This window comes from Anopheles arabiensis, chromosome 3 (genome assembly GCF_016920715.1).
Source record: "Anopheles arabiensis isolate DONGOLA chromosome 3, AaraD3, whole genome shotgun sequence".
NCBI classification, from domain to species: Eukaryota; Metazoa; Arthropoda; class Insecta; order Diptera; family Culicidae; genus Anopheles; species Anopheles arabiensis.
Genome location: NC_053518.1, coordinates 43,442,949 through 43,456,402, shown reverse-complemented (window position 1 = coordinate 43,456,402; position 13,454 = coordinate 43,442,949). Strand labels below are relative to the sequence as shown.

At 42.4% G+C, this 13,454-nt stretch overlaps 1 protein-coding gene across 1 annotated transcript; it reads right to left on the bottom strand.

Moving 5' to 3' along the window:
• Nucleotides 1-7,631: 7,631 nt before the first annotated feature.
• Nucleotides 7,632-10,371, bottom strand: LOC120904428 (cuticle protein CP14.6-like). Its single transcript, XM_040314391.1, has 2 exons — nucleotides 10,210-10,371; nucleotides 7,632-8,668 (listed from the first exon to the last, which is right to left on the bottom strand). Exons 1-2 carry the CDS (start codon nucleotides 10,216-10,218, stop codon nucleotides 8,282-8,284), a joined length of 396 nt encoding a protein of 131 aa, XP_040170325.1. The 5' UTR covers nucleotides 10,219-10,371; the 3' UTR covers nucleotides 7,632-8,281.
• Between the last annotated feature and the right edge of the window lie 3,083 nt (nucleotides 10,372-13,454).

The window sequence follows — 13,454 nt, the reverse complement described above, 5'->3', positions numbered from 1 at the left end:
TGTTTACGATTTAGCACCGCTGACAGTTCACGAAGGTAGCGCGGTTCGTCAAAATGTGTGACATATTTTAAACATACAGTTTAGTTTTTTTTAATTTGCAGTAAAAGCAGTGGATTAATTTATAACGAGCATAAATCATCTTATCATTTTGATTTAGAAAATAACAAGATGCAAGCCTATCCATGGCGAGAATATTGTTCAATTCTAGGCAAGAGCGCTTGTAGAGTATGTTCGACAACCCTGTCCAAATGAAAAAAAAACAGTTGTGTGTGAACAACTTTGACGGGTATTTTGGTAGACAGGTGATATGGTGTGTCTACAAAACGGCACAACTTAGAGCCCCTAAATGTGGTTGTTAGAAGGCCGAAGAATGTATTCATTGGCAATTTTTGTTTGCAATTTGAAGGCGAGAAACAGAACTGTTTGATGGTAGCGAAAGTCGATTGTACATGAACAGTAAGAAGCAGGCTAAATGCTTTACCTATTGTGCAGTTCACCAAACCACCAAACACTCTGGTAAGACAAAAGATTCGTATTTTCCTTATGCCACTACCTAAATAATCGTCCGTAAGAGGTCAAACTAGTCATAAAATCTGGTCATATAACATGGTAGATAACAAATGTATTTAGACGCTGCATAGCGGCAACCAACAGCTTGAAAGTGAAAATGAAGATGCCATCATCTTAGCTGAGCTGAGTGGACGGTAAACTGACTGCTTGTCCATGGGCCGGACTCGTAGTATGACTACGACTGTTACCACATAAATACATGTACAGGCGGTCCCCGAGATACACGGTTAATGGGGACCGAAAACGGTCATAAAATACCGCGTATCTCGAATTTCCGCGTAAGTCGAATCTCGTGATTTCCAGCTAAAATATCACTGATTTTCGTGTAATTTCGCAAGTAGGGGGTGGTTTTAGTTACTTTATGAATTATTTGATATGATTCTGACAGATTATAACAGTTTCAAAGCTTTTGGCATAGTTTTTAACATTCGAACGAAACGGAAATTATTTGGCAATTTGCAATTGATGTGTCAAATCAGTACAATTTGCTCAAAGAACTGTCAAATTTAGAAAACCGCGTATCTCCGAATCCGCGTATAAGAGGTACCGTGTATCTCGGGGACCGCCTGTACCTCCTGTTATTCCTAAAATTTTTAATATAGAGACTTAGAACCTACTGGCTTTATTCGCCTCTGATGTCCGTCATGGGTCCAAGTACTGTACCGATTGAAAGTCTTATACGCAGCACATCTAAAGCGGAAACAAATAAAAGTCACCGATAGTCAAATTAATTTCTTGGCTAAGGCTAAGAGTTGATTGCCCCATAAAAAGAATCCAGTTAGAATTAGCTTACTCCAACTGACTTCTCTTAGTTTGAACAAACAGGCCTGTAAAAGTCACTGATGGGCTTAGCTATCAGTAGTAGTGACGGGTAACGTTAGCAAAAATCCCGAGTCATTCGGAGTCGTCCAGATTCGTCAGAAGTCGCCCGGAATCAGAGTCGTCCAGAGTCGTCCGGAATCGGCCTGAGACGGTGTCGGCCAGAGTCGGAGTTACTCCGACCGACTCCGATTCTGTTGGACTCCGAACGACACTGGATGACCCCGGACGACTCCGATTTCGAAAGACTCCGAATAGTGATGTGCTCTTTGAAACGCAACCACGTCTCTGATACGACTCCGGCTATTGTTTCTGACTCCGACTCCGGTAAAATCCAAACCACTAGTTCCGCTCGGAGTTGGAGTCGTCCGAACTCATCCGGAGTCGTTTGGAGTCGTTTGGAGTCGTTTTGAGTCGGAGTCGACCTGAGTCAGAGTAATTCGGAGTCGTCCAGATTCGAGTCGGAGACGATCGGAAACGGAGTCGGTCGGAGTCAACAGGAGTCCGGACGGCTGTACCGGACGTACAATATGCTTGTGACCGGGCATTTAATTTAGTTGTGTTTTTTTACTTTTACTTTGTGCGGGAACTTCGCAAACAGGCCATTGTTTCGAAGGTCGACTCCGGCCGATTCCGAAAGTCTCCAACTCCAACTGAATCCGCACGACCCCGAATGACTCCGGAAAATTCCGGATGAATCCGATTCCCAACGACTCCGGACAACTCCGGGTGATTCTGGACGATTCCGAACGATTCCGGATAATGCTGTACGGACCTACCTTCCGGAGTCGGTTCCAAAATTATCGGAGGCAATTCCGGATTTTTGCCAACTTTACCCATCACTAACTTGGGGGGGAAGAAGTGATTCTCATTTTGCGCGAATCGGAATCGGATCAACAATAGTCGGAGTCGGATCGGAGTCGGATTGGAGTCGTGGCACTTCGCGCTCCAGAGAGTACATCTCATATCAGTAGCTTTTTGGTGCAATCATAGCAAGATATTCCGTCCTGCATTTGGGGGACTCTGTCTATACGGGACTTGTGATCTTAAAATCTGTAAATGAATACGCTAAGCACTGAATAACATACTTTGAGTGTGTAGTGAGTAGCTATAGAATACAACCACAGGATTGGATGTTAAGAGTGAATAAGCTTGTATATTGCACGGAGCAGTGCCCAGTTCAATAATAATAAAGATATCGATAAAACAAACATGTCTGTCATGAGTTCAAGCCCCGAATGGACCGTGCTCCCATACGTAGGGCTGATTATCCTGCTACCCATAGCCAGTGGCGAATTAATACGAGTAGAGGCCCTAAGCGGTCACACGAATGTAGGCCTTTCTATCTGAAGTGTTGAGTGAGAAATTGTAAGAGAAATTCTAAACTAAAGAAGGAGTGAGAAGCTAATTTACTTGTGAGTGGAGGTGGGTCCCTTTATTGGAGGCCCTACGCCGTGGCTAAGTTTGCTTAGTGCTTAATCCGCCCCTGCCCATAGCCACTGAAACATCAATAAGTCACTGAAAGCCAAGCCTACTTGACTTACAGACCTTGACAACGGTTGTTGGGTCATGAAGAAGAAGAAGAATTTAAACAAACCGTAACGTTTTGGTTAACATGTTTAGCTAAAAAATAGACGAATAGTACATTAGATCCCCTTAGTTGATACTGTACAGAGGTAATCGGGATGTCAAAAGCTACAATGTATTATTTCAGTATTAATTATGCATTTATTGAAAAGGTTTAAAGGGAATTCAGATGCACGTTTTATGACAATACTATTAGCCAACCAATATCAGCACGTCGTTTTAAACTTGGAACATGGAAACACATTAAATTAACAATTATCACATAAAAAAGGTTTATTATATGTTTTATCTAACAAAAACAAATCAAAACATGCTTAGCTAAATAACAATGGTATAAATAGTTGTACAATTTTTCACTGTACAATTAAATGGACAGTGTTTAGTGGCAATTTTGAGCTGTTCATACACTCTCATTTCATCTCCAACACGTTACATAGTTATGTACACAATTCAGCTGCTAGCTACTGATTGCACCTTCATGTCCAACTTCCGGATCGATTCCTCCATTTTGCTATCCTTATCTTAGTTATCTTAATCGAAGCCATACTATAACAATCACTTGGTTTGGTTTTTGTACACACATTTTGGCAGGCACTGTTTCGTTCGTCGTTGGGAAGCGCTTGTACTCCACTTTGCTCATCCGACGATGCCCGGTGGTGCTGGGAAGAACTTACGCCGTGGTTTTCTCGTAGCGATCGGTCTGTTAAACCGAAACGGCGAGGGATGATCGTCGTACGTTGGGAAGCCGTTCGAGCGCTGACCAGCGACGGCATCGAACAGAGCACACAGCAGGACGAGCAGAACGAGGACGCTTCTGAGCTGCATTGCGTTGCACACCGGAAATGCGATTTAACAGAGCCAACGCTGTGACCGCTAGTAAGCGTGTGACTTGAATGAATGTACCGCATACTACAGCTATGATTCAGTTTATATAGATCTTCGTGCTCGATCAAATTTACGCTAAACTCGTGATTGGTGCTAATCAAATTTACGACGAGCATGGTTCAATCGATTTCGCAGACACGCACACAACCCAAAGCTGGAGTTTCGGGCCGAAACTATTTGTTGAATGTTTCAGCAACGCTTATGATAAGGGCTCTACGTACTAAATGGTTTCGCCTCCTATTGGTTACTATATTTGGCCTCAAAGGTGTTACTATTATCCAGTAATAGCCGGCGGTGCTGGGAAGAACTTCCTGTGATGTCCTCGCTGCCGAATTCGATGTCCGGTTTGGAACGGGCCTTGGTCGATGGCATCGATGGTTCGGATTGGATTTTGAGGCACGGGAGATGGTAAAACTTCTACGGGAAGTAGTAACAGCATTGCCAGCACAGCACACAGACCCTTAAGCATATTGCTCACTATTTTCATTTTCGCAACAGGAAAGTTTATCACGAACTAGCTCAAGCAAAATGTTCACTTTCAGCACTGATGTCAAGCCGGTGGATTTTGAATATGGAAACGAGCGACAGGTTCTCTTTTATATATAGAACCGATCGGCCTATTGACACACCCCGCGCCTGCCGAAGCGTAGCTGGGGTGCATATAATGCACATAGTGTAAATTAAACCGTATGCTCCAATTAGCACCGAATTATCTATACTATGTTGTTGCGTTCGGTGGAGCCAGCTGCAAATAACAGCGGGTAAAGGAAAACACATTTACTATGAACTATAAACTAGTAGCACGTACTACTACCGTAAGGCCTCCGTCCTGCAGTGGGGTTGTCCGTTTCGACGACCCAACCGAGTAGCCTTCCAGAGTACATTACCCATTGTGCAGCTTATTTTCACCGGCATTTGCTGATCGGTAGTGTACACACGGCTGATGGTCCGTGCTGATTAGCGCCATCTATTTCCCGTAAATGGTCGTTGCTGACAGAGAGCGGCGAGGGAGGAAGAGCAGGAAGTGGCAAATGGAGGTGACACGAGATTTTGGAGAACGTGCTGGTAAGGTCGACATAAACAGTTCAGCAGCGGAATCGCAAAATAAGTGGTTCAGGTTGATGAGTAAATATTTTTGCTGCTTCCAGCTCGTTCGTTGTTTGTTTTTTTTTTTTGCTGGCTGTGATTTGCTGTACACAAAGAGTGAGATAAAGAGCTGTAAACAAGCATATTGTGCCATTGTGGGAGAAAGGGATGTTTGGAGTGGTTGGTACTGTGTTTAAGTGGTCTGATTTTTTTTTATTTTAGTGTAACGAGTAGTTTGAATGTTAGATAACGTAACGCGATTATATCGTATCAGTAATTCGTATAAGATGAAAAGGATGATTTTAGCTCATTTCCGTCCAGTACTCACTTGTCAGATTAAGTATGATTTATTTATTTATTGAAGATAATGGCGTGGCGCGCGCAGGGGCCTTTGCTATATTAAAACTTGTTATATATTTGAATACAGACATGAAAATTTTAACGTGGCAACGGTAATATTGAAGTCAAAAAAGCAGAACTTATTGAAAGCTTTACACATTGAGGTAAATGGATCATGAGCTCCTCTGTAGGTACGAGCCCGGTCTATTTTGATCAGAAAATTCCGAGGATGTAGTGCGTGGTCAGGAGCGTACAAATTAATCTTAAGAAGCAGTTCGGGAACATCAATTTCGCTTTCAATTAACTTTGCTACAAAGAATGCTTGTGCTACCTCCCTACGTCCCTCTAAGGACTGCAGACCCAGAAGAAGCCGTTTAGCCGATATGTTAGAGGATGGATGATGCTTATTCATGAATAAGTAGTTACAGATTGCTAACCTCATTAATCGTAAAGATAGACCTATATACAATACTGTTGCACTAATAAGGAAAAATAATAATTGGACTGGAAAGTAAATTGCGAAAAAATGAGTCTTTCGATTACGTCGGTGGCATTTTCTTCTCTTTCTTGGCACTACGACCTAGTAAAAAACAATTAACAATTATCCCTCAGATTGTTGGATTTGGCTTAGTAACTGGTTAGTAACTGGTGTGCATTTAGAGTTTATTTGTTGTAAATATTTATTTATTTTTACTGTATGGCAATCATCCAGTCGACTAAGACATATCATAATTTATTTGAAGATTTTTATCATTCTTAAAGATAGCTTCGTCTCATCTCAACCTTATGCAAGCATCTAATGTGGGTATACTTATCTTCTGCTCCAATAATGTTCGACGGTATAGCAAGTTCTTACAGAGTTTTGCATGCACTAATCTAAATCAGATTCACGCACAGAACCATGGGATATTCGGGAAGGGAATCAAATGCCACATCACATCAAACGTTTTTAGCTCGAAGACGCAGTTGCGACTTCTTTGTATCTTCTAATCAGTATCTGAGTTGTTATATCATATGTTCTCTTTGCCTATGCAACATTGTAGCCTCTCATTCTGCGTATTTAATTTTACAAAAGCTTTCGTTCCGATAAATCTGATCATCATCTTCCTTCCCATTGCTTACAAATGTTTGGCTTACAGCGCTTCGTTAATGGTTTATTTATCGTAGTAATTAGCGCTTAGTGTAGTAGCCGTATGTCGATCGCTTCCTCGAGATTGCGCTGTGTTGCAACACGAATTGGAAATGGTATACTAGCAACCGGTATTGAACACAAACCACAGTCCTGGCCAAAGCTGGGAAGCGTTAGATCACCTGGTGAGCTCGTCTCGCATCACATACAGAATGTTACCGGTTTGGTTCGTTCGATTGATTGGTGGGCCTGCGTGGCAGCCGTGGTGCGTTATTTTTTAGCAATCACACAGCTGGATGAGTTTTAGCACCTGGACATAAAGGTATCACGTTAATTTTGTGCTTCATTCCAGCAGGTTCATATTCACCACAGCGTAACGAAACACGTAAAACAGTTGTTTGGAGACTGATAGAAATGAGTGAGTCATGGAAGCGGATCAAATTAGCATGAGTTGTAAGATGGCCTGGTTGGTATTGAAATATAGTAAGTCAACTAGCAGGGTTCCTTCAGTCAGTTAAGTTTTATCTCACCTTTACCACAGTACATGGTACCACTGGCCGCTCTAAAGTATGTGTTAAAGTGTATGTGGAATATGTAAGGGCTGATGAATAATGGTTTTAATCTGTCTGTCAGAATAGACCGTTTACTTGTGAGTGATTCGACAAAAAATAGTAACAATCTAACGGAAGAGACGTCAAGAATTTGTTTTAAGTGTATTACAATACTTATTACGAATAGTCTATTACAGGGGTTTTCAAACTACGGCAAATTTTAAATAGTTTAAATTTAATGACAAAAACTTAGATTAAATAATATAAATTTGTAAAAAAAATATACAGTAAGTTAGTATTTTCTTATAAAATTTAACGATCACACGTTAGCTACAGGTAACGCAAAAATGGCTTACAACAGCAATACGACTCGCGAAGGGAAAAGTTTGGAGTTTGGTCTATAATATCATCAAGTTTGTGGCATGATCCAGATCAGATGATTGATCCATATGCTACTTCGAAAGATTTTCTTAACAACTGTATGCCCGTGATGGTCGACAAAATGAAAGATGTTTTAAACAATAATGAATGCTAGGTAAATACCCTTGCAAAATGAGTCATTCAGAAGAAACCACACTATCTATTACTTACATTCATTAAACCTTTGACGCAAAGAGTTCTTTCTTCGTTAGTCATCTTGCAAAACAGAACAGAGGTCAGGTGGGTTTCGGTGTGGCCTGTTTTGTGAAGGCTGTTGCGTGATTTATTAAAATCGGTACGTAATACAATATTCAACTGCAACGTGAGCAAACGAATGGATACATAAACAAGAGAGTATACTGGCCCAGCCAGAGGCGGCTGGTCAAGCGGGATGGGCATAAAGTTATTTTACAAAAGTGCTTGTACAGTCCGAACCGACCATCATTAGGCGATCATGGTCCGTCCGTCCACGCAGGGCTAAATGTCTTGGATGTCGCACCGTGTACTATCCGCACACGGCACGGCGGATGCTTTACCGCGGTGTCGAAGTGTCATGGTTGGACTTAAAGGTGGTAGCCGTGCGGAGCAGAAGCATTGTACTACAAATCACGGGTTGCTGCTGCTGCTGCTGGGTCTGGCTGGCTAATGGCTATTGGATGGAGCTCGGGTGAGGTGGAAGGGTGACCGATCAGTATGGAAATGGGTAGATGGGAGGACGCAGGTCCTCGTAGGTTGGGCGACAGGATGGGCAATCATATCATTACGGCGTTTTAACCGAAGGGTACGAGTGATCTTTAGCAGCTCGATCTTTTAGCTAATAAATATCACAGACCCCGCAGATCTTGCGCGCTTTGTCACCCTCCGGTCCCCTCAACTGGGTCCTTACTGGGAGCGTCTATTGGTACTGGCCGGGATAGCGCGGGTTGTACCGTGGGGCGGATGGGATGTGCGCACCCTCGGCACGGTATCCGTTCTCGTCGGCAATGTAGTTGATGGTGTAGACGACACCGTCCGGTCCGGTGTAGGAGTACGAGCCCTGCATCACCTGTGCCTCGCCGGGCGTGCCCGGGTTCTTCAGGAAGCCGCGCTGATCGGCCCGGATGCCGTTGCTCGTCTCGTAGCTGTAGACGTACGAGCCGTCCGGGTTCGGTTCGTACACCTGGTTCAGGATAACAGCGCTCGCCTCGGGACCACCGTACACACCCGGATTCCGCAGCGGGATGGGCAGCGGACGAATCTGGGCCGAGGTAGCGGCAACCAGTGCGGCAACGAGCAGTACGACCTGTGGAGAAACACGCCAGCGGTACGCTGATTAGTGGAACCGTGATTTGATCGATGGTAAGCTTTATGGCACCCTCCGGGAATGCGATCATTTCATTGTTGCAATGCATCGGATCGGTTCTAAAGCTACACATGCCACACACCCACACACACTATACCCATCCTTCAGACCCGCATCTACCATGGCGGAGCTTCTTTGCGCAATTTCCATACACAATAAATTGGCAGATTTGATGTGTCAGATAATGGTGGCACTGATTTAGAGGTATTGCCGTTTACCGCATCCGCGAATGTCAATCGTCATCGGGGGAGTTGTAGACCAGTACGCAATGCAAATTCAGTCCCAGCTACTAGGGGTCGGTCGCTCGCCAGTATCGTTAGGAGCGGTTGTTTGCCACTTTTCTTTGCGTACGGCAATCGTACGATCGATCGATCGATCGATTCAACGCATGGTTTACGAGCCGAGCGCAAGATGAGTGCAGTTGGCAGTAATTGAACGATTAATAGCTACAAAAATAGGGTGCTTGACTAATGCAAATCGCCCGCCAGGACAATCGGATCGGAGCAAACATGGATTACTCCTGGCGATGGTGACTCGCTTCAATTGCAGTTAATTTGCACGGGTGGATTATGTTGGCAGGAACCGGCTCAGCCTCCCGATACACAGCAACCTCCTTCTGGGAGCTTACTGTCATTAGTGACCTCAATAAATAGGCTATTATATTTTATTGGCTAGTAACCGAGAGTGCAAATCGTGAAATGAGTCGATCGCAAGCGCACGATACGAAACGTGTCTTTTAATTAAAAGAGAAATGGAACTTTTGTTCCGCCGCTCTATAATAAATATATAATTAAAATAAAACTTCAACAGAATATAATTGCTATAATGTTGAAAAGTTTTGTGCTAATGCATTACTTTGAAATATAAAAAATGGTTAAAAAGTTTGATTAAACTCAAACTTTATTTTGATATCAAAATATATATCTTAAAATTTCCAAGACTTTGAGAGGCTTAGAGTACGAATGAGACTGTACGTTAATGAGAACAATGAGAAAGTAGTTCAACATTTCATGTGCAAATTTCTATTTGAGCCGAAAATTGTAGATTTGTTGTACCAGGCTGAACGACAAGCAGATAGTCCCACCGACTAGTACACGGTTCGAAACAGACTTATTCCCATCCGGAATAACATCTTCAACGACTGGCTATCGGTATTGATGTGAGCTTCAGAGATTAGTGAGCCCAAGGCTTTAAACTCCTTTGTTCCAGGATGTTAGAAGTTTTTTTACTTTTTCACAACTTTGAGACAATGTTTATATAACACTTCTAGTAAACACTTTCGTTGAAGTTTGTGATGTGTGTTCCTATTCACTTCGGGGACACTCTTCACACTTCCAAAACATTCAACGTCCTTATAAATTCCTGACCACAAAACACGACAGGCTTCTTCGAATTTTCGTCCACACTGCACACTTCCCACCAACCCCACTTCCCAACCATCCCACTAATTTCGTTTGCACCCCTCGCTAAAAAACACTTACGAATTTCATGATTATATTCTGTAGGGTTTAAGTTTCACTGGTGAATTATAAAAAAACTGCTCCTTGCAAACTGTTATCCTGCACTGTGGAACGCTGTGGTGCTGATGCTGCGATGCTGTGCACTGGATGCTTGGCTGAGGTATGATACTGATGATGGGTCACCCGGTGCGAATTTATACTCGACACTGTGTCGTTCAATTTCCCAGGCCTCCCTTCCTGAAGACACTCTGCACAGTCGGTTTGCTTTGTAAGCTCGATCGTGCGAGAGCGAGAGTAGGCACGAACAAAAAAAAGTATATGATTATTATTAAATGCGGCGCTAGACTACGCGCCATCTAATCCCTCCCCACACACACATCTATACACATGTATAGGTTCTTTGCGTTCCTGGTGAGGGTTGTAGATGATTCTGCCAATCCCCACTCGCGCTGGATCCACAAACCCGTTCACACACAAACTCTCTGTGGAGTGCAGCTGCTTGCCCGCTGTACGGCGTGATGCACTCGTCGGCTCGTCTGCAAGGAGCATTGACGGCCCAGTAACCTCCCTCCGGCAACCAATCACACTTGCCGATAGTAGTGCAATCGAGGGATTTTCCGCAGTATCTAAAGGCCAGGAGCAGGGGATCATAATATTTCTTGCTCGACGTCCCATCGAACGCTGGTCGGGCGGCTCCGTGAGTTAAGGGTGGAAGAGTCATCATCCCCCACACTGAATAGTAGAGATGCTGGCAAAAGTTTGCGATGGTTGGGGTTAGGCGATATCCCCTCTTCAACCAAACACCAACTTGCACTTGTAAAAGCTTGCCAGTGTCGATGGTGATAGGCGGTACCACACTAGCCCGAGCTAGAGACTAAGGATAGTTTGAGCGAAAAAAGGTAAGAACTTTAATTAGATGACCCATGCCGAACCGGACCCGTCTTAAGCCAGGCTCGCTACCTTACGTAAGCGAAGTACTACAGCTAGGTGTAACATTAATGAGAAATCACACGCCATTCAGCATGGACATGCGGAGCATTGCGGCGGGGCAATTTCGGAGCTTGCCAAACCGACATGTGTCACACCACCGTGGACATCATCTCGATTCCCAACATCTTCTGCTCTTTATTTGCACAACGCTCCCGGAAAACAGTGGCCCCCTATGGGGCGCAGAATGGGGCGGGAGTGCAGACGTTTTCAAATAAAACACCCCACAGAAAGGTCACTTCTGCGCAAAGTGTGACGCGATCATCATTTGAATGGTGGCTGGAGGCAGTTTTCAAGGTTTCGAAGCCCCGGTGGTCAGTAGATTAGATCGAAAATCCCATTCAGAGGTTACGCATTGCATGGAGGAGGTGTAAGAAGGGGCCCCCTAGAGACCCCTCTCTCTAGAGGCCCCCGCAACACGGTGGGAGAAACTGAACCGAGCTTGCTTTGTATGAAAAGCAAACAAAACTTATCGCATACCACCCGCAAATGTCGTTCTAATTGCACTCCAAAGAGACGATCGAGACGAAAAACAAGGGTAACCGATGCTACCGTAATTAATCATCCATTATTTGGCAGGTGGTCAGGCGAGAATCTAGAACCCCACTTCGCTCCCTCCCACGAAACGCCCGTTGAGTTTTGGGGTAGCATTTTTATTCCGTGCTGCGTGCGGTGGGTGGTATGAGGATCTTTTTGCTTTCAGCTTTGGACAAACCCGTATCCGAAGCGCATCCGTAGTGTGTGGTACACGCGAAACTGTAATTACGCGATATTTGGGGGGAGGGATGTGTTTGTCGTCCATTTGGTGGACATTATAATTCCAGTTCGCTGTTGGGTGAGTGATGCTGGTGATGAGAAATGGTGTATTTTGTCAGATGTGTAGTAATTCATTAAAATAAACCAGTGTAAATAAATATTTTATGTGGCAGCGTTGCTAAATTTGAGTTTCAAAAATGATAAGCTGTTAATAAATTTACAACTAATACCTTAAATTTAAAATTTCATCAAAACATTCTCAATATGAATAATCAATTCTCAGCATTGCTAGATAAGTGAATAACCAGCCACAAAAATAAAAACAAAATAAATAAAATCTCAATTGCTTGTATTCCTGGAGCCAATTCCTGGATGAAATCGATCATGTTATTAACATTTTTACTGCTTCAAGGAACATTGCTTCAAGGCACCGTTTTCTTAAAATGCTTAGTTTATTTAAATATGAAATAAACTAAGAAATCGCTATTAGTTTGCCCTACGTCAAAATAAAGTCCAAAGAGATTTCCAAACGAATAGAATGTAATTTTGCCTTAGTTTGTCGCAGTAAAAAGACTTTCTCAGGGAGGTTCTAACTATGGAAATGACAGTTCTAAGATAACAAGAGCGACAGATATGATGAAGTGGATCCAATCAAAGACTCATCGCAACGCATTATGCTTCGTCGGGAAATCGTCGAAGTAAGTCTACAATACCGATTGATAAAAAGGGGAAAAATAGTTATACTTTCATAAGAATTAAATTAAAAGACACTGGATTACATTGTATTCAAAAAATAATTAAGATTGTGACTCATGAAATGCTTTGCTCCAAGGAAAAGAATAGGGTTTCTTGTTTTCGGACGAAATGTAGCATTTTTTTATTTGACCGCATTATCTGGAAGACAATCCAAACAGAGGTTATTTTTCGCTTTAAATCAACATCGGAATTAGTTCAAATATCTTCCTAAATTATTGGTAAGTTCTATATGAATATATCATATAGTCGATGCGATGCTCAAAAGAATATGTATGTGTGGAAGCGCAATTAATGAGTCGTCATGATTAATCTATGTAAATCTATGTTCCATGTAAATCTATGTTAAGTAAATAAATAATTACACGTTGCAGAACCTGAATATGAAGAATCCCCATAGAAGAGAAAAATATTTGTTTATTATATTAATAATCAAATTTCCTGAATTGACCAAAAAAACCAAAGTTGATATTGTTTCTTATAACGTTATTTACATGAAAGTAGTCTCATTGAACAATCGATTGATTGATGTTATTAATTATTTAATTATTATTATTCATTAGAAATCTACAAATTGTTAAAGAATAAACAGAATTACATTTAGTTATAGTTTATTTATTTAAAACAAATAAAAAAACTAAAATTTTTAAATAAATAATTCGCGTTTTAACCACTTTACCGTACACAATTCATGTTCCTAGAATTTTACTTGAAAATAGACCTAACGTTACCTGTTCTAAATAATCTTTTAAAGAAGTTTATTGAAAATA